General features: G+C 39.0%; 1 protein-coding gene across 3 annotated transcripts in view; it reads right to left on the bottom strand.

Moving 5' to 3' along the window:
* The window catches only part of TMEFF1 (transmembrane protein with EGF like and two follistatin like domains 1), an 81,522-nt gene that overhangs the window by 55,344 nt on the left and 4,187 nt on the right, over positions 1-21,991 (bottom strand). For 2 of the 3 annotated variants that reach the window (XM_044779136.2, XM_070519126.1), the window contains exon 2: positions 1,994-2,103. In XM_044779136.2, coding sequence (XP_044635071.1) covers positions 1,994-2,103 — 110 coding nt within the window. Of the gene's footprint in view, positions 1-1,993; positions 2,104-4,821; positions 4,889-21,991 lie in introns of those variants that run through there. The other variant, XM_044779137.2, reaches the window with a different exon arrangement.

The following is a 21,991-nucleotide window of genomic DNA, read 5'->3' on the forward strand; positions in this document are numbered from 1 at the left end:
TCCAGAACACAGAAGAGAGAGTCTGCAGTTTGAGTTCAGCCAATTTAACTGTTTCAAAAATGACAATACTCTTTCAGAGATTCACAATGTGCAGGACAAATTCAAAATCACTCTAACATGAAGAAACAAGAAAGCACAATCCATTCTCAAATCATAAGACAATAAACAAACATGATCCCTGAGATGTCCCAGATGTTATTTAAAATCTTTAGCAGGGCCAGCCCAGTGGCATAACAGTTAAGTTCATGTGCTCTGCTTTGGCAGCCCAGGGTTAGTGGGTTCGGATCCCAGGTGTGGCTCTACACACTGCTTATCAAGCCATGCTGTGGCAGTGTCCCACATACAAATGGAGGAAGACTGGCACAGATGTAGCTCTGAGGCAATCTTCCTCAAGCCACAAGAAGGAGATTGGTAACAGATGTCAGCTCAAGGACAATCTTCCTCAAGCAAAAAAGAGGAAGACTGGTAACAGATGTTAGCTCAGGGACAATCTTCCTCACCAAAAATAAATAAATAAAATGAAATCTTTAGCAAAGATTTTAAAGTGGCAATCATATCTATGCTCAAGGAAAATATGCTTTTAAGGAATGAAAATACAGGAAATTTCAGCAGATAAACAGAAATTATAAAATTCCAGAAATAAAATAACTGATATTAAGTCACTGGAAGGGCAGAACAGAGATGACAGAAGAAAAGATTAAGTAAACATGAAGATAGATCAATAAAAAGTTACCTAATGTGAAGAACAGAAAGAAGTAAAAGTTCATGAGGGCTTGGTTACACTATGTACACCAACACCTTCTTTTAAAGAAAGCAGCTCACTTTGGTTGCTATCCCTTTTAAGAGGGTTTGGGAAGCAGGCAGGGAACCAGGCACAACACAGTGGCCAGACCATTGCACGAGTAACTGGCGGTGGGGGGAGGGATGGTGCCAGCTAAGCCATGTCAAAGGTGGCTATTGTGAATAAACAGTCGATTGGAAAGTCCCTTTTGATCATGAAGAACCTCTTTGACCAGACATTAATATACCCCGCTACCCTTCCTCCTTTAAACGCTCCACTTTTAATGAAAATAAACAACATGATAGTTTACAGTTTTCAAAGAGGTTTCACATGTAAGCTCTCTTTCTAGCTTTGATTCTCATTACAATATCCTAAGAAAGGGTAAGAATATGCCTTCTCTTTTCAGATGGATCATACAGAAACTTGCCTGAGGTTATAGGGTTACTGGAAATACTGACTCTCCTTTACTTTGATACACGATCTCTGTACCCTTTCCTCCCCTTGAAATCCGAAATCATGGAGATCATGAGTGAAAAAAATTCTAGTTCCTTCTTAATCTCATCTCAAATCTAGAATCAGGGACTATCTTGTGAGAAATATTCTGATGCCAAATTATAATTTAATCACAGAAAAAAAACAAAAAGGAAGAACTGAGTGTAACACGTTTTGCTTCCCTTGTTATACTTATTTTTTTAGACAACAGAATCACAACTAAAATAGCATCTGAAAAGCAAAGATATTCACACTCTTAATTTGAGGTTCCCCTTTCTAGTCCATCTCTATCCTTGAACTACCCTGAGGCACCAAGTCGGTCATGTTCTTTGGCCTAAAAAGATGAGACAGCAGCAAACAACGGAAGAGAAAAAGACTAGAAAGAAAAGGAAAGGGGGAAAAAATGCCAACATTTTAAATAAGAGACTCTACTGCAGCCTGTACCTTAATTCCTTTCAGTGACAATTACACCTTACATTTGAACAGAACTTTAATACTTTTTCAAAGGATTTTCACATTATTGACAGTCTGTCCACTTAATTCAAGGAAAGCAGCATGGAAGGTACAAACACTAGTGCTTCATCTGACAAAAATGTCAATGGGCTGTGAACCCAACTTCCTTACGGAGTTCAAGGTGTTTTAAGCTTTTTAATTTGAACAATGTAGAATCATAAAATATGAGAAATGTGAAATTTTTCAAAATAGGTTTAGTTTCCTCACCTGAAACTGACATGCACATTTCAAACCATCTCCATCTTCTTTGCAGACTCCTCCATATTTACACGATGACTCATCACAAACTCTTACATCAGACTCTCTCACATTTAATTCTGTGAAAGAGGAAAAATTGTTTCTTAGATAATTTGTCTTTCTGCATCCAAATGTACATAGATAAATAAAAGAACAAAATCCTTAAAAATGTGATCACCGCATTCACAAGTACAATAATAAGACATAACATACAAAAAGCAAGTTCTACATGACACAAAATGTTCAGGATTCCCCAAAGAGAATCTTGCATAATAATATGCCTAAAAGTAACCCAAACCAAAATAAAACAAAATTTTAAGATTTCATATAATTTCCAAAGGTAAATCTATAGAATTTTTCCACCTGGCCTGCCATGAGCTTTAGCGTCTTCTTACTATTGTCCTAATATTTTAGATTATTTTTCTATTGACTAGGTCACTTTTAAGGATAATAAATAAGAATAACTAAAAGGAATCTTAATTCTTTAGGTATCCAGAATAAATTGAGTGATCATTATTCACTCTAGATAAACTTTTAATTACAATAAAAAGAACTATAAAATTTCAGTTTCATACAATAGATATGTATGGAACATTTATGTGCACAGAATTAAAAAGATTCAAAATCTTGCTAGACTTAAAATTTTTAAGTGACTGATTTAATTTTGTTCTACCAGAGGAAGCAGAGCCAATCAACACGACTAGCATTCTGCGGTCATTTTGTTCCTGCTCCAAGACTGTCAGCCTTGCTCTGGTACTACCAAATTAAAGCTTTCTAGAAAACCAATCGATGGCCTCAAGGTTAGTGCTAAGTAAAAGCTGCCAATCAGGTGGAATCAAGTGAAAACCACTACAAAGCAATTTTCATATCCTCCTTATTGGGAATGAGAAATACAACAACAAATGAACTAATGCAAACAATAAACAAATGATTGTTTTAAAAACCCATCCCTTGGGGGCCGGCGTCGTGGTCAAGAGGCTAAAGTTCCAAGTGCTCCACTTTGGCGGCCCCAGGGTTCAGGGGTTCAGATCCTGGCAGGGGACCTACTCCACTCATCAGTCATGCTGTGGAGGCACCCCACATACAAAGAAGGAGACTGGCACAGATGTTAGCTCAGGGCTAACCTTCCTCAAGCCAAAAAGGAGGAGGATTGACAATGGATGTTAGCTCAGGGCAAATCTTCCTCACAAAAATATAATATTAATAATAATAAAAAAAAACCCATCCCAGTATAGCAGTGAACACATAAGTCTGGGAGCAGAGCGGCCTAAGTTAGCTCCTGACTCTGTCTGGGAAGAGCACAAGGTCCCCTGCAATCCTAGATCAAGATGAGGTCTAGGCAAACAGACCTTGGGGAACTCTATCCCTGTCCAACATCCTCCATCGCTGGTAATTTCCCATTTCGAGACTTGAAAGCAGGGCTCAGTGGACTGAGAAAAGAGAGTTGTATATCTGGTGACATCTGTCCTGCTGACTTTCATTGCCTCTCTCTGTCCCATTTGTTCTTACTGCTCTGCAACAGTGTTTTGGGTCTCCTTCCTCTAACTGACCCTCTGAGGACCTGGCAGTCAAGTACCTAAATACTCAAGGAGTTGACGGTCAATAGTACTCATTTGAGTAACCACTCTGACCCAAGCACTGCAGGAGTGCAGGCAAATGTCTGTGTAACTATGCGATACCAAAAAACATGTTTTTGTTTTCCTTACGTGGATCTCAGGTGCACAGAATTGGATTACTCTAAAGTTCAAGCATACATGTACAACTGTTTTTAAAAGACATGAGCAGAAACTTAAAACAACAGGAAACTAATACAACTGTTCTGACGTTCTCACTGTTTCACAAACCATTTCAGGGGCAGACAACCAACTTTTAAATCCTTTCACGCTGGCCACAGAGCCTTTATGTTCTTGGTTGTCCTCATCTCCCAATTTCTGCTCCTTTTTCCCTTTCCCCCTTAGCCACTTGCAAAGCTCCTGCGGCTCAATGCCAAATGTGGGGTTTGCTTTTTTTTCTATCAACCTACATTCCTACTGGAGACCTGCACAAGGTCTGGTTCCAATTACTGTCTAATATACATTTTGAAACCCAGGGAAGAAAACTAAATATTAATAAAGAACCACTCTGGAAAAGAGAATAAGAATATATAATATCTTTGCTCAACTAGAGGCTGAACCAATTTTAGGGGCCACAGAAATAACAAGAATTGTACCATTTCAGAAATAAAATTTAATACATTTCTTTTTTCTTTTCTTTCTCACCTTAAAGCTCACACTGGGCTCCAATACAATCAGACATATAAAATAAGAATAAGTAAAGTTTTTATTTTGTCTGTGGGTCAAGATCACGCTCTGAGCTATGACTTGCTACCTTGGCTTGAGATTCTTTGCATTGTCATATGTTTTACCTGTTGGATTTCAAAAGTACAGTAGGATTCAATCGAGAACCTACACCATCCCTGCCACTTAAGGTTCACATATGTCTGGAGACCTAGAGTTGTTCAGGGATCTGCAGGAGAGACTACAGGACACTTGGGGAGAGTCATCATCCTTACTAAAGTGAGGCGGCAAAGCTTGGCCCAACAAACAAAGCCTTGGACAGAAGTGATCCTAAGCACAAGGTAGCATCTATCACTCAGATCGCTCCCCCAACCCAGCCCCAAAAGGTCATCATGCCAGAGACAGAGGCTACAATGAGACTAAAGAGTAGTTTGCGCTAAAACCTCTGAAGCAACAAGATATAATAACAAGCGAGAAAAGGGGCTGGGACGCCTCAACAGCCCCAGCCCAGCAACAGCACACCTGGCAGGACAGCACGGCCAAGGAGATCATAGCAGGAGGCACGGAGGTACATCCCTGATATCCGGGGGAGCTGCAGGGACAGCAAACATCACAGGAAGAAAAAGACGAGTCACGTGGCAGTGGCCAGAATACATTAGTGAGCCCACAGAATACATTAGTGAAACACCCTTTGGTGACTCCAAGAATGAACTTGGGGGGAGGCATTCTCAGGGAGCTAGAGGTCCTACATTAATAGGTAAGGGTAAAAGTCATGAAATGCTGATTATACCGGTTATTGGTCGAGTTTTATTTTATGCCTATCTTGCTATCAAATCCATGCTATTTTCATGTGTGTGAATGTGTTAAATGTGATTATTCAGGTGATTTAATTAAGTGTCTACTATGTACCTAAGTCTACGCTAAGAATTTGGGGCACACAGAAAAATACATAACAGGGAGCTTATGATCTTGGTAACATATGGAACAACTAGTGATGAATTCAATATAGTCTATAATTAAGGGGAAAATTGTGTTGTACAGGCTATGATGCTCTAGTAGTTTCAAGAAGTAGGAGATAAAAATGGACTTGAGTGCAGTGTGCAGTGTCAAAGATGCAAGACTTGCACTGACTTTGAAAAACTGACTTTTTTCCTGATTATAAAACTAATAGGCATATTATACAGAATTCAGAAAAGATTTAAAAATAAAGAATGTCTGAACTGCCCACAACATGTGAGTCATAGCAAAAGAGAGAGAAGAGAATGTTCTCACCTAGGAAAACAATCTAAGTGAAAGCAGAGACACAGGTAATTTAATAATACACATAAATATTAATATCAGTGGTTCCCAAACCATGCTCCTGAGGAAAACTGGTGTCCTAGACTATAATGTACCTTCACTAAAATCAAATTAAGAATTTCATTTTCTTATTTGCAAGGGAAAAATGTCAATGGAAAGAATTTTCTCATTTTAAGAGTTTTTGTCAGTTATATTTCTTAAATTTTCAGTATCTGATTCACTTCCTTGCTAGCTATCAAAAAACTAGTGTTCAACAGTAAGTAAAGAAAATTAATAGAAAAATTCCAACAGTGTTTCATGAGAACAAAAGATCACGAATGTCACAAGCTCATGAATGCACATTTCAAATTGCTTTGTTATAGTGGCAGTCACTGCTAATTGCCTACATTGGACCCATTCTCCCCTCTTAGTAAGGGAACCCCAATTTAGCTCAGGGACACAAGGTATTCAGCTAAATAATGTGTATTTCCCAGACTCCCTCACTCTGTGCCAGATCACATATAAGCACCGTCCCCTTCCTCCTTCATTCTTCCATTCTTTCTCCTGCCTGCAGAGTAAACCCCTTCCCTAAGGTTGTAGCAGTTACCTTGCATGCAGGAAGATGAAAGCTACAAGCTAAGGTGGTAGAGCAGAAAGACAGGAGCAAGAGTGCCGAAAGAGAGAATTATAGTCACCACCCCTACCCTGGATATCATCCCTCCACACTTACTGTCATAAGAAATAAACAAACACAAATAAATAAAGCTCTTATCATTCAAGCCACTGTTGGTCAGGTCATTGATATGTGTAGTTAAACACAATCCTGATATAATGATTGCATGTAAATTTAATGCATAAATATTTCTAAGCAAGTCAAGTAATTTTGTGGTACACCACAGTCAACATGATAAAACTAATTATCAAGAGCATCATGACTTTATTTTTTAAAGATTTGCAACAGATGTTAGCTCAGGTGACAATCTTCTTTTTTTTTTTTTCTTCTCTTCGCCAAAGCCCCCTAGTACATAGTTGTGTATTCTAGCTGTGGCATGTGGGACACCACCTCAGCATGCCTTGAAGAGCAGTGCAATGTCTACACCCAGGATCCGAACAAGCAAAACCCCAGGCTGCCGAAGTGGAGGGGGTGAACTTAACCACTCAGCCACAGGGTTGGTCCCCATCGTGACTTCTTGATGCTCTGACTCCTCACCACCTGAGCTCAAACTCAGTGCAGAAGGAATTCTATTTGGGGATCATCTTCTGAATGTTATTTTTTTCCAAGTATTCCGTACAGTACCAAACATCAAGAAGGTACCCTACTACCTGTCAACGTTAACGATTACACACCTGCCTTCCTGAGCCCAAAATGGAAATTCAGCAAAATGGATGAGCCATTACCAAGGCCCTCAAAAATCAATGATCCAAACAGAATGATTTCACACAAAGCAGCACTCAGAAGAATGGCTCAAAAGAAAAATATTTTTGCTCTGGTTTCAAATCTATCCATCACACAATGCTCCAAACATAAAACTTGTCTCAATTTTCATTAACATTTCAAAGCTGGGAAACAATACACAGTAGGGGAAGAAATCCTACTTACTATGAACCTGAGCTGCCAAAATCCTCAACTTTTGGCAGCACTAACTAGGTTCAGGCTACAGTTCAAAACGAGACCCACGAGCCCTCCAGAATGACACGACTTTTCTACCACCCTTCCATTAAACAGAAGGTAGTTCTGGAGATCTTAGGAGTCAGCTAACACCTACAGAGAACCAAAAGTGAAAACTTTGCAAGATGTTATGAAAAAACTCAGGGCTTCTCAACCTTGGCACTACTGGCATTTCGGGTTAGATAATTCTTTGCTGTGGGGGGCTATCCCATGCATTGGAGGATATTTAGCAACAACTCTGGCCTCTACCCCCTAGATGCCAGTAGGACCACCCCAGTTTTAACAACCAAATACATCTTCAGTCATTATCAAATGTCCCCTGGAGAGAAAATCACCCCCAGTTGAGAAGCACTATAAAGATGAAACCAAAGGCTTTATGCTTAGTTCTCTAACACACTGTAAAGAAAATGAGTCAAATAAGCAGCAATCTCCAAGATCTCTGCACATTACTATGGCTATTTTTCAATTCAGTAGAGGGACCTAAATATATCGCCTCCAAGTTCATGTCAAGTCCTGGCTCAGAGTGGGTAGCCCTCCTTAGGTGATGCCTTAACCTCCAGGAAGCCCGGCTTCCTTCCCCTTTTCTTCAAGGTCAATATGACCTCTATTCTAAAGATCCCATAGCTTTTTTCTTAGTCTTCCAGCTCTTTTCCTGACCTTTCTACACCAGTTGATACTCCCAGCCTCCCCTTCCAACTTAATAATCTTGATTATCCCCTCAACTCTCTGGCATCTCACTCATTCCTTTTTCCTTCTCCTACTGCCCATCCATGTCCACAACAGTCACAGAACTGATCTCCAACTTAATCAACTCTCCAGATTAACCCAAGTGTGCTGTTCTCTCTAAAACATGCCAACCAACGCCCACGGCACAATGAATCCTCAGGGCTGGTCGGTCATTCTCTAGGGCACCCGTGAGCACTCCAGCTCCACCCAGGAGAGCTGCTCTTCTGCTTCAAGAGTCAGTCGATAAGTTATACAGCCTGTGTACGCCACCTGTATTTTTATTGTAATTATGTGTTTCTATGAAAATAGAATATTAAAACAAAATTGAATGTTATGGAAAGACTTAAGAAAAGCAAGTTGCTTTTTAAAAAAATCACTGTTGGAGTATGGAGATTCCTCAAAAAATGAAAAACAGAACTACCATATGATCCAGCTATCCCACTACTGGGTATCTATCCAAAGAGCTTAAAGTCAGCAATTCCAAAAGTCCCATGCACCCCAATGTTCATTGCAGCATTATTTACAACAGCCAAGACGTGGAAGCAACCTAAGCGCCCATCAACTGATGACTGGATAAAGATGATGTGGTATATACATACAATGGAATACTACTCAGCCTTAAAAAAGAACAAAATCGTCCCATTTGCAACAACATGGATGGACCTTGAGGGAACTATGTTAAGTGAAATAAGCCAGATAGAGATGGACAATCTCTGTATGACTCCACTTATATGAGGAATTTAAAAATGTAGACAAAGAGAACAGATTAGTGGCTACCAGAGGAAAGCTGGGGTGGAGGGTGGGCAAAGGGTGAAGTGGTGCACCTACAACACGACTGACAAACAATAATGTACAACTGAAATTTCACAATAGTGTAACCTATCATTAACTCAATAAAATTAAATTAAAAAACAAAATCACTGTTGGGGCCGGCCAGTGACACAGCTGTTAAGTTCACACGTTCCGCTTCAGCGACCCAGGGTTCACTGGTTCGGATCCCGGGTGCAGAACTACACACCACTTTGTCAAGCCATGCTGTCATAGGCATGCCACATATAAAGTAGAGAAACATGGGCATGGATGTTAGCTCAGGGCCAGTATTCCTCAGCAAAAAAAGAGGATTGGCAGCAGGGCTAATCTTCCTCAAAAAAAATTAAAAATTTAAAAAATTTTAAAAAATAAAAATCACTGTTGCATTAGGTGTAGGCAAGATAAAAACCTAGAATTCTGGAGCCACAAGACTAAAAGTTCCTTTTTAAAGAGATTAAAATTGGAACTTGCAATCAATGCATAATAAATGTGTTTATTCAAGAAAGGGGAAACTCCAACTATTCTGAAAGAAAAATTCTGGGCCGTCTTTCAAAATATTGTTTCATAAATACATATTTATCTGTTTTTAAGTTAAAATGCTGCATACATTTATGAATCATTTTGTGACTCCTCACTTTAAATAATTTTCTTGATTAACCAACTAACTACCAGAATCTTAAGGCACCAAAACAAGAAGGCTCCCAGTATACATAAGAATGTTCTGTCCTCGGCCATCCCATTCCATCACCTCGTCTTGTGTCTTCTCTCTCAGCATTCTCATCCACTCCCACCACTTCAGTCTTCAAACCTGGCTTTCCCCAACCTTGGTAAAGCCATCTCACCTGCTTTCCCAATGCTATTTCCAGTCTTCCGAGCATTGCTGGGGAAAGTCCTATGAATTAATGCTTTCTACGTACTTATCAACATGTGGAAATCCCCACAGGACATGTTCAAACTTTTTACCTTGTTCTTAAGAAGAAAATTTCAATGGGTTTATACTCATTGTCTAGATGTTAACAGTACTTGGGAAAATCTTCCCTTTTTTAGAAAAGCACACCAATCTGATCTGACAGGACCCATGCTGGATGGTTTCACTCCCAAAACAAGCCCAGCTTGTTCCTGATCTTGGTTATGTCCATAATCACTACTCTGAACACAACGGCAATACTTAAAATGTTTAAACATTTAAAATATCCCACACCAGGAAATGGTGTAGTACAGCCAGAGAACATCACACAGCTATTTTAAAGGTTGTCGGTATGTGGCAATATGAAAATACGCTGATGAACATCAAGTGAAAAAGCAGAAGACAAAACCATATACACACACTATGATTATGTATAAAAAATACACAGTACGGGGGCCAGTCCAGTGGCACAGTGGTTAAGTTCGCATGTTCTGCTCCGGCAGTCCGAGGTTCGCCAGTTCAGATCCGGGGTGTGGACCCATGCACCGCTTATCAAGCCATGCTGTGGGTAGTGTCCCACACTTAAAATAGAGGAAGATGGGCACGGACATTAGCTCAGGACCAATCTTCCTCAGCAAAAAGAGGAGGATTCGCAGCAGATGTTAGCTCAGGGCTAATCTTCCTCAAAAAAAAAAAAAAAAAAAAAAACACTATAGGAAAATCCAGCCAGGAAAAAACAAAAATGGAAACAGGGACTGTGTTTATACCAACAGAACAACGGATGATTTTTTCCTCTTTTGAAGCTTCTATACTGGTTATATCTAATGGGGAAAAAAACTCAATGTGATTTCAAACAACCCCATTTATAGTTTGCTCTATCACGAACAAAGCATTAGCATCGATAAGGGCCAGGTTCACATGCTAGTTCACCTTTTAGAATAATAACACTCTCTCCAGATATTGTAATGACTAGGTAAGACATGTACTAGGAAGCAAGAGTGCCTAGAACAAGGAGGCATACAACCAAGATTCACTTCCCCTTTTTCCCCAGACCAATCTGAAGGACACCTTCCATGACACAAATCACTGAAAATACATTGCAGGGTAAAATCAAATAATAGAGTTAATAAATGATGACTTCAGTCCCAGCAAATGAGATGAATTAGAAATTAAATTCTCTTCAACTTGTTTACTAAATTAGCCGTATTACATTAATTCTCTTCAACTACAAAGATACGAGGGGGAAAATAAATTGTACTTAATACTTCATGATACAAAACCAAAAGCAGTTTACATTAACATTAACAAGCATTAACAGAAGAGATGACTAAAACTTCTCTAAGCTATATTTAATGACCGAAATTTCACATATGCCACGCAATTATCTGACTCCAATGTTTTTCATCCCATTCTACATACCACTGCCAAACGACCCTTTGGGAAACACCACTTTGAGCACGTCAATCCTGCACCCCAAGCCCCACAATCATCCTGCACTGCCTACTTCAGTCCTAAATGCCCGTGTCAGGAGCATCAGGCAAGATGACGGGGAGGATAAACCCCAGCAGGATCAGAAAGAAAAGACGACCTAGCTCCCCAGCATTACACGTATCCAGGGTCCTTCTAGTCCAGTCCTAACCAAAGATCTCAAATGGCAATACTCTCTCCCTGACTATTTTTGACTAGCTTGGCAAACCTGTGTTTCCCTCTCGCAGATCCATAAACTGAATCTGTTCTATGGCAGCTATTAAAAAGAATGATGAAGAATCTCCACATTTCCTGACATGATACATTCGGTTTTTTAAAATGCAGATTTTAAAAACGTATATAACACAACCTATTTTTTAATGCCTATAAAAAAATATGGAAAGTGTCTACACCAAAATATGAACCACAGCTATTTCTTAGTGGAATTTGAACTGTCTTCTTTATTCTGTAATTTTCTGAATTGTTTGAGTTTTACAAGGAACCTGTATTACTTTTAAAATCAGATAAAACAATTACATGCTACAACATGTAAGAATCTTGAAAATATTACGTCAAGCGAAAGAAGCCAGACACAAAAGGCTACATATTGTTATGACTCCATTTATATGAAATGTCCAGAAGTAGTAAATCCATAAAGACACAAAGTCTCTATGTGGCTGCCAGAGGATGGGGGCAGAGGCATATCGGGACTGACTGTTAATAGGTATGGAAATTCTTTTTGGGTGACGAAAATGTTCTGCAATGAGATAGTAGACAGTGGTGATGGCTGCACAACGTACTGAATAAATTAAAAACAACTGAGTTGTATACTTTAAAATGGCGAATTTGTTATGTGAATTATATCTCAATAAAAGTAATTTTAAAAATCAGGTAAAACAATCATACTAAGTTTTGGGGGGGAAAAACGAACAAAAGAATGAACAGACATTATAATTTGGTGTTTAAGAGGCAGACCCTAGAAGCAGACCACTTAGATCAGTAGCCTGGCTCTGTCAACTCATCAGCTTATGTGACCTTAGTAATTCGCCACTCTGTGCCTCCATTCCCTCATCTGTAAAATGGGGACAATAACAGGACCTATCTCATAATGTTGACGAAGGATTAAATAAAGATATAGAAGGCACTCAGAGCAGTGCACGACACATCAGAAGTGCTAGATTAAGTGTTAGCTATTATTGTTATTATTAAGAGCAGCACTGGTGAAGGTGTGGAAAAACGAACACTCAAACCAACTGTGAGAGTATAAGTTGGCAGAACCTCTCACAAAATAATGTGGCAGTGTATGTTGAAATTTTAATTGCCTTTATCCTTTAACCCAACAATTCTATTTCTAGGAAATTATGATGGGATAGAATTTTAAAACTACAAAAATAAATGTATAAGATTGTTAACATCAGCATTTTTGATAACAGCAAAGTGGAAAACAACCTAAGTGTCCATCTGTTGGGAATTAATTAAATTATTGATGAAATAGTACACAGCCATCAAAGTGTGTGGGAGAAATGTATATCTTGATATGGAAAGACCAAGATCCATTGTGAAGCGAAAAAAAGAAGGTTATAAAACTATATAGAGTTATAACCCAGTTTATATTTTATAACATATACATGTTTACATCTGTATTTTAAGATTTTCCAAGTATATTCAGCACATTTCCTCCATCAAAATTTTTAAAATATCAACAAATAAATCTAAACACAAGCATATCACCCTCCGGTTCTATTTCTAACCACTACTCCTCAGTGTCTGCAACGCTAAGTGGAATAGCAGGTAGCCAGAATCCAGGGAAGTCATCCACAAAGACAAAAATCTACAAAACCTGCAAGCTGGCACTGGAGAATCTGATATTAACTATTTTAAAAGAGAATTTAGGGGGCCAGCCCAGTGGTGCAGCAGTTAAGTTCTCGTGTTCTGCTTTGGCAGCCTGGGATTCGCCAGTTTGGATCCCAGGTGCAGACATGGCACCACTTGGCAAGCCATGCTGTGGAAGGCGTCCCACTTATAAAGTGGAGAAAGATGGGCACAGATGTTAGCTCAGAGCCAGGCTTCCTCAGCAAAAAGAGGATTGACAGCAGATGTTAGCTCAGGGCTAATCTTCCTCAAAAAAAATAAATAAAAATTTAAAAAAATAAAAGAGAATTTAAAAAGGACTTTACAAGAGTGATGTCAGCATCATGGCGGAGTAAACTTTTCCAGTAATCTTCCCCCTCCAACATATAATGAAAAACCATCCATACTCCAACAGTGGACACCCAAACACGACACATCTAACATATCAATAACATCTGAGGGACCCATGCAGCCATACCACAGAGGGTAGAGAGGCTGGAGCCTCCCTCGGAGGTGGAACAGAGTTAAGAGAAAACTTCACTCCCTCCCCTAAAGACTGTGATTCGGGACCACGGAAGGCCTCCAAGAGGGAAGGAATGGGGGGAGGGGACGTTTGTTCACAGGAACATCAAGGACTCACAAGGGCCCTTGCAGCCTACAGGGAAGCCCTCTACCAGGGGGAAAGTTTTCGCAGCGGGTGACCTCATCAACACCCCAGGAGAGCAGACGGCCAGAGCAGAGTGAGGAAACCCCGAGAGCAGCAGGAAAAAGCGCCCCTCCCCCCACCTGCCCAGTGCGATCCAATAGTGGTGATCTCCACGGAAGGTAGAGGGCTCAGAACACCTGGCTCTTGACCCCCACTCAGTGGTGACAGGAGGTAACTGCAACTAAATACCAGGATGGGTAAAAACAGAGCCACCCCCTCTAGCAATATCACACATTATATCAAATCTCCAGATCAGAGAGAAAAGAAGAACCCAGAATTCAGTCCTCGAGGACACAGAAATATGCAATCTAAATGACAATGAATCTAAAATAGCGATCATCAAAAAATTCAACAAGCTAAAAGAGGATGTAGAGAAACAATTCAACAAGTTCAGGAGCTACTTCACAAAAGAGATTGAAACTATAAAGAAGAATCAATCAGAAATATTAGACATGAAAGACACAATGGAAGAAATAAAACAAAATCCGGAGTCCCTGAACACTCGAGTGGACATTATACAGGAGCATGTCAGCATAATTGAAGACAGACATGTCGAAATACTCCAGATGGAGGAGCAGAGAAAATTAAGACTAAAAAGGACTTTACAGGGGCCAGCCTCATAGCCCAGTGGTTGGGTTCATGCACTCTGCTTCGGTGGCCCAGGGTTTTTCCAGATCTGATTGTGGGCACGGACCTAGCATCTCTTGTCAAGCCATGCTGAGGTGGTGTTCCACATCCCACAACTAGAAGGACCCACAACTAAAATATACAACTATGTACTGAGGGGGTTTGGAGATAAGAAGGAAAAATAAAAAAATAAAAATAAATTTTTAAAAAAGGACTATACGAAACACCGGTGCATTAGAAAGAGGTCTGACTTAAAGTTCTAATTATTTGATTAAGTAACTACATGATCTTGGCCAAGCACTAAACCTCTCTGAGAAATCCCAGTCCCCTGGCATAAAAATGGGTATAATAATCCTTCATAGGATTAAATGGGATCTTTACCAAAGAGCAATGGATAAAAGATACTTCCTCTCTCTGACTGAAATAACCAAAACCAAAACTTTAAAAAGACACAACCACAACTTTAAACCAAAGCAAACTGTTGTAAAATAGTGAAGAATTTTAAAAAAACAAAAACACTAGGTCTAATTAAATGGTAATTTCAAAGCACTTATGGTCTGAACTTGAAGAAGGAAACAATAATAATAAACACAATTACAGGGGGCCAGCCCAGTGGCACAGGGGTTAAGTGCTCACGTTCCGCTTCTCAGCGGCCCAGGGTTTGCCGGTTCAGATCCCGGGTGCAGACATGGCACCACTTGACAACCTATGTTGTGGTAGGCATCCCATAAAAAGTAGAGGAAGATGGGCACGGATGTTAGCTCAGGGCCAGTCTTCCTCAGCAAAAAGAGGAGGATTGCCAGTAGTTAGCTCAGGGCTAAGCTTCCTCAAAAAAATAAATAAATAAAAGTAAAAAATAAATTAAAAATTTAAAAAAACACAATTACACCACCTAAAAATATCTCAAACCACTTTAAGAGAAAAAGCTGTGAAAAATGAACACAGGACACTAAACAAAGATTGAGCTGCTTTGTGAACAATACAGAATCTAAATATACCAATTAGGCTATAAACAACAGAAGGGACAAGGAAATATCAGTTTAGATTCACTTGCAAAACAATATTAGACGAAAGCTGACAAGGCAAAACAAACTGCATTTAAAAATCCCAAAAGGAGATCTGATCTGTGAACAATAGTGGCTCCAGGTTAAACAGAAAATGCCAAAGCAAACACTAATATCAAGAAGAAAGTTCAAAATTTTTCTGGTATAAAATGAAATAATTTCAGCATAAACATTAAGATATTACAGAGGAGAATGGAAATAGTCAAATTTCTTCTTTACATTTTTGCATATTCCTCAAATTTCTTACATCCAAAAAATACTGCTTTTATAACAAAGAAAAAAGGTGGAGTTTTTTTCTCTTTTTTTAACCATGGAAAAGAAAGACTCAGAATATTTGCACAAAAATGAGAGAAATGGAGCCATGGCTGAAAACATAATATCTGCCAAAGTTTCTGAAGGCAGAAGAATATGTTAAGAACTTCAGAACCTGAACTGACTTTTCAAAAAATGCTGAAACAACTGAGCCACGAAAAATATGACACTTGCAAAAAAGAAATATATTCAAACAGTAACAAAGGATTAACAGTAAATCATCTAATAAACTAAAAGCAAATACTGAAAGAATTTTAAGATTTAAGCATAGAATTTCAAAGTACATGAGAAGAGAAGTATGCCAACTCCTAAATGCCTCATTTCTCCCATGAGAGAAGCTAATAATGGAATAGCAGGAACAATGAAAATAGTTCCGTTAAAACAGTGTTTCTAACAATGAAAAAAAGGAGGGAGAAGAAGGGGGTAAATGGGTTGACATTATCTTCCAGTCTAGCCTAAAAGAAACTGAGAATTTAAATTCCATTAAAGAAACCACATATACAAGGAAAATGAGGGATAAAAAATATGAACTTAAGAGAAGATGCTTGGTTATAATAAAAAAAGACAATAATAAGTGTTGGCCAGGACGTGGAGAAATTGGAACCTTTATACATTGCTGGTGAAAATGTAAAACGGGACAGTCACTTTGGAAAACAGTTTGGCAGTTCCTCAAAATGTTAAATACAGAGTTACCATGTGACCCAGCAATTCTACTCCTAGGTATAAACCCAAGAGAATTGAAAACATATGTCCACGCAAAAACTTGTACACGAATGTCCACAGAAGCATTATTATCATAACCAAAAAGTAGAAACATCCCAAATGTCCATCAGCTGATGAATAAACAAAATGTGATATTCATGCACTAGAATATTACTGAACTATTAAAAGGAATGGAATCCTGACACACACTACAACATGGTGAACCTTGAAAACATTATGCTAAGTGACAGAAGCCAGACACAAAAGGCTAGATTCCATTTATACGAAATGTCCAGAATAGGCCAATATACAACAAAAGACAGTGGACTAGTAGTTGCCTAGGGCTGGGAGAGCGGGGTCTGGAGAGTGACTGCTAAAGAAGATCAAGTTTCTTTTTGGGAGGAGGAAAATCTACTAAAATTGTGGTGATGATTGCACAACCTTGTGGTTATACTAAAAAAAAAATGGACTGTGTTTATGATGTGGATTAAGGCTGCCCCAGCTAGAGAAGCCCAAGGTGACCTGGCCTACATGCCAAACTATATGACCCAGTGGACTTTTTTTATGGTATGAATTAGGACTGCCCCAGGGAGAGAAGCCCAGGGCATCCTCACCTGCATGCCGATCTATATGGCCAGATTCGTATCTAAAGTTATATGACCGCACAATAACCAGACCCCATCTGCACTGAAATCATTTAATGACTTTTTACATCATCTTTTTCTTTTTCTTTTTTTTTCCAGTAAAAATAAGTCACGTACCCATGCCTTATAAAATTAGCCCTAACCCTCAACTCAGGGCAGCAGCAGGAGCTCTGACTGCCCGTGGGTCCTGTCCCCACGCACCAGCTCTGCCTGCCCATGGGTCCTGTCCCCATGCCAGCGGGAGCAGCAGCAGCAGCTCTGCCTGCCCATGGGCTCTGTCCCCATGCCAGCGGGGGCAGCAGAAGCGGCGGCAGCAGAAGCTCTGACTGCCCATGGGTCCTGTCCCCATGCTATTCCACACTATTCTCTAAATAAAAGAGCACTACTGCCAGATCTTGAGAGTCTAAGAAATCTTTCTTTCGACTCCTCGGCTCACCGATCCCGCATCACTGTATACTTTAAAAAATGATGTTGATGATGGAAGGTAGCACAATTACTTCATCTAATGTAAATGAGTGAACGCCAATGAAAGCAGAATGGTCTCTATCTGTATGAGGAAACATGTCCCAACACTTAAAAACTAAAAGACAAACACAAATCTAGAAAAGGATGGGAATCACTATGACTTCAGGAGATAAGTTAAATCTACCCTACACAAAAATAAAACTGCAACAAAAAGTGAAACAAAAGTCAAAGTCTATGTCCCAAAGAGAATAACAAAAATATAAGAAAAACTGTGGAAAATACACCTCTATCGCTGTAATTAGATGCTTCAATATTTCATCGACAGGAGATGACAAAACAAAGAATTAAAAGTAGAGAACTGATATAAAGCATAAATTAAATCATTCCCCTTGGTAGGGGCCAACTTGACAGAGTCAGGTTCAGAAAAAAAAGATATAAATAAATAGATAGAGAAAAAGACTATGATAAGACAAAAGTGGTAAAATCTTAACAACTGGGAAATCTGGGTAGACTACTGCAACTTTTCTCTAAGTTTGAAGTTAATGCAAAATTTAAAAAATTTTTAAGTAAAATTATCAGTTATATAATAGGGGACTGAGAAGCCAAGGAAATACCACTTTCTTTTCTGGGTTACAAGGATCTTTCACAAAATTTGTTCTCAGACTAGGACGCAGACACACCTAGTTTTAATGCAAAAAGCCAGAAATTCTATGACAAATTCTTAGATCATAATGCAAAACCACAAACTATCTGTATCATATCTAAATTCATAGGTTTTATAACAATAAGAGGAATTTTATCAAAAATGCCTATAGAGGTTAGGAAAAAGAAAAAAATGATCTGTTTCTACCTAAAGAATTTAGAAAGAGAAAAAAACAAAGTTGAAAAGGGAGAAGTACTAAAACTAAGATATAAAATTAATACAGTAAAGGAAAAATGATAGATAAAAAACATCCTTAGCGAGCGGGTAAAGGCAAATGGTATAATCAGAGACAGCAGGGCAGCCTTCAAATGTAAAGAAGTAGGCGGTGGATTCAAGGAAAGAGCCGAGAACGAAAAGAACAGAATACAACAGAAACTGCAAGGACTACAGGTAAGAGGGTGATTAAGCGGGAAGGGTGGGACATTGTAGAAGTAAGGATACACGTCCAACGTGGTGATTTTAACAGGAATGAGGGAAGAAATACACACCAGTTTGACTCGGCTCCCAACAGGCTCTCCAACCCAAATTAAGAGCATCACAATTTACCCGCCTCCTACAGCAGGAGACCCAGACCAAGGAAGAAAAAGATGAATGAAGGCCAGCTGGGTGGGGACTGGCACAGCGAAGAGCTCATGTCCCACTGGACAGCTCTGGCTGATTCGTGACTTGTAGAAAGGAGAGCCCAATGTTGCCAATACCTGCCCGTTTAGGAGCGAAGACCAAAATCCAGATTTTAAGTGAAACTTCCAGATTTTTAATGGTTAATAACCAATGCAATTTTTTAAAACACTGTGCAGACCAAACAAGTCCTCTCAGTTCTCCCCATTTCCACTGTTATCTCTCACCATGCTCCCCATCTCTTCCCTTCTCCCTTTCATCTTCACCAATTCCAGACTTTGCTTTTTAAAACCACAATGTCACTCAAATCCTTTGAAAGTTTCCTTTGTCTTCACAGCAAGTGCCAAGCCTTCAGTTCAGCCTTCAAGGCCTTCCACTAATGTGGCAGCAATGTGACTCATCTCCTGCTTTAATCCCCAAATCCCAAAATATTCCCATCTTTGTGCCTTTTCTAACGCCATTCCCTCAGCTTAGAACACCCTTCCCAACTCTCCTCAGTTTCTATATCAACTTAGTCAATAATTCATTCCACAAATAAATTTGTAAAGTGTGCCTAATTTTGTACCAGGTATCTTTCTAGGCACAGTCGATACAGCAGCAAACAAAACGGACAAAAATCTCTGCCCCATGGAGCTACAAAGAGGAAACAGATAATAAGCAACTGGTACAGCAGGTCACACAGGAAAAGGTGCTTTGGAGCAAGAAAAAAAGCATAAAGTTAGATTAGGGTGGGAAGGGGCAGAGGGGATGGAAGGTGGAAAAGGCTGCAATTTTAAGGCATCATTTTGAAAGTGATGTTAAAGACCTAAAGGAGTGAGAGGATAAATAACTGGGACAAGAAGGTTTCAGGCAAAAGGAACAGCAACAGCAAAGGCCTCAGGCAGAACCGTGCCTGATGTTTCCAGCTGACATTCTCCTCTGCTGCAAAGCTCAGCTGAGTGCAGCTTACTCAGGGGAACCGTCTCTGATTCCTACAAAGCAGAATTATTCATTCCCTCCTATCTTCCTTACGGCACCTACTACAGCAGAAACTCTTTTTCAGATATACAAGAGTGACCGCTGATCAATTAATCCAAAAAGACAGGTAAAGCAGGAAATCACTTAAAAATGATACATGCATATTTTAAACGTTTTTAACTTCAAATATATAAATGTACATTCATTTCCCCATGTGGCACCAAGACCTTTTCTTTGAATATAGATCTGCCAAATGCAGTTCCCCACTTTCCTAGATAAAACACCATAATCCATTACCTACAACGTCCATTTTCCTTTTCTTTAAAGTAGAATGAGAACTTAATACTTGCAAAGTTTTCTAGGAGCAGAATCCTCCAGAGAATTACAAGGTCTCCCCAATCTGTTTCAGTTGTCTTGACCATAACCTAACTCATCAACAGACAATTCCTTCAGCCTCTTGACTTTATCAAGTCTTTCTAGAGCATTTCATAAAAACAACTTTTTGCATTCACATTTCATCAATTTGAATAATATTTACTATTTTATACTCACAAGTACCACAGGTACAAATAATTTTCAGAACAAACAGAATTGACTCTTTCTTGGTAAGCAGAGAAATCAAATGATACTCATGCTAACTAGAGCTAACTTATCAGTTTGAGCATCTGTGTGCTGTGGGAATTGGTTAGTATGGTTGACTAAGGGAATATTTAATCCAGAATGTTAAAATCAAGTCCAGCAAAGGATCTGAATAGACATTTCTCCAAACAAGCTATATAAATAGCTGATAAGTACATGAAAATGTGCTCAACATCATTAGTCATTAGGGAAATGCAAATCAAAACCACACTGATACGAAACTTCACATCCACTAGGACAACTATAATCAAAAAGACAATACCAAATGTTGGAAAGGATGTGGAGAAATTGGAATCCTCATACATCACTGGTTAAAATGTAAAATGGTGCAGCTGCTTTGGAAAACAGTTTGGCAGTTCCTTAAAATGTTAAACATAGTTACCATGTGACCCAGCAATTCTACTCCTGGATATGAACCCAAAAGAATTGAAAACATATGTCCACACAAAAACTTGCACGTGAATGTTCAAAGAGCATTACTCATAATATCCAAAAAGCAGAATCACCCAAATGTCCATCAAGTAATGAATGGATAAACAAAATGTGGTATATATACCCACACATATATTTTATATATCTCCATACAGTGGAGTATTACTCAACCATAAAAAAGAATGAAGTTCTGACACACACTTCAACATGGAAGAATCTAGAAAATATTATGTTAAGTTAAAGAAGCTAATCACAAAAGGCCACATATTGTATGGTTCCATTTACATGCAAAGACCAAAAGAGGCAAATCGATAGAGACAGAAAGTAGATTAGTAGTGGCCAGGGGTTGGGGGGAGAGAAGAACATGTAGTGACTGTTAATAGGTACAGGGTTTCTTTCTGGAGTGATGAAAATGTTCTGGAATTAGACAGCGGTGGTGATTGTACAACTCTGTCACTATACTAAAAACCACTTAAGTGTATACCTTAAAAAAATTCCAGTGCTATCAGTTCAATAAATGCTTATCAATGGGGGGGACTCAGATGCATTAACTAGATATTTCCTTACACAGATTTATAAAAAGCTAACTAACCACCTCTGTTAGAACAGAAGGTCCCTGAAGGCAGGGATGGCCGCTCATATATTTCCCTTAACATCTAGTATATTAGATTACACTAAGCCAGTATTCAATCAAGGTTCACTAAATAAATTAATATCCACATATTACATACCAGGGATCTAGAAGTGTACTGATCAAGATACCACAAATTAAGAAAAACTCACTTTATATTCCCCAAAATCCTGAATTGCCACTAACAAGTCACTTCTCTTAATCGGAAGTTCATATCACCCATTTATACCATCCTTACCACCATATCACAATCCAGAGGACCCTAACTTCCGTGACATTTTTAAAACCTAGTTCAAATTCTCCACCTTATGTCTATCACCAAATGCCACCTTCTCTCAGTGGTTTTCTACCTCTTTAACCACATTCCCTAAGATAGAAATGTCTCACATACTTAGCCTCATTTGTGCTTCTCAAACATCCAAGAGTCAAAGAGAACTATCATCATTATCTTCATGTGACAAATGAGAAAAAATGTCATGTCTAA

The sequence above is a fragment of the Equus asinus genome, chromosome 10 (genome assembly GCF_041296235.1).
Source record: "Equus asinus isolate D_3611 breed Donkey chromosome 10, EquAss-T2T_v2, whole genome shotgun sequence".
Taxonomy (NCBI): domain Eukaryota; kingdom Metazoa; phylum Chordata; class Mammalia; order Perissodactyla; family Equidae; genus Equus; species Equus asinus.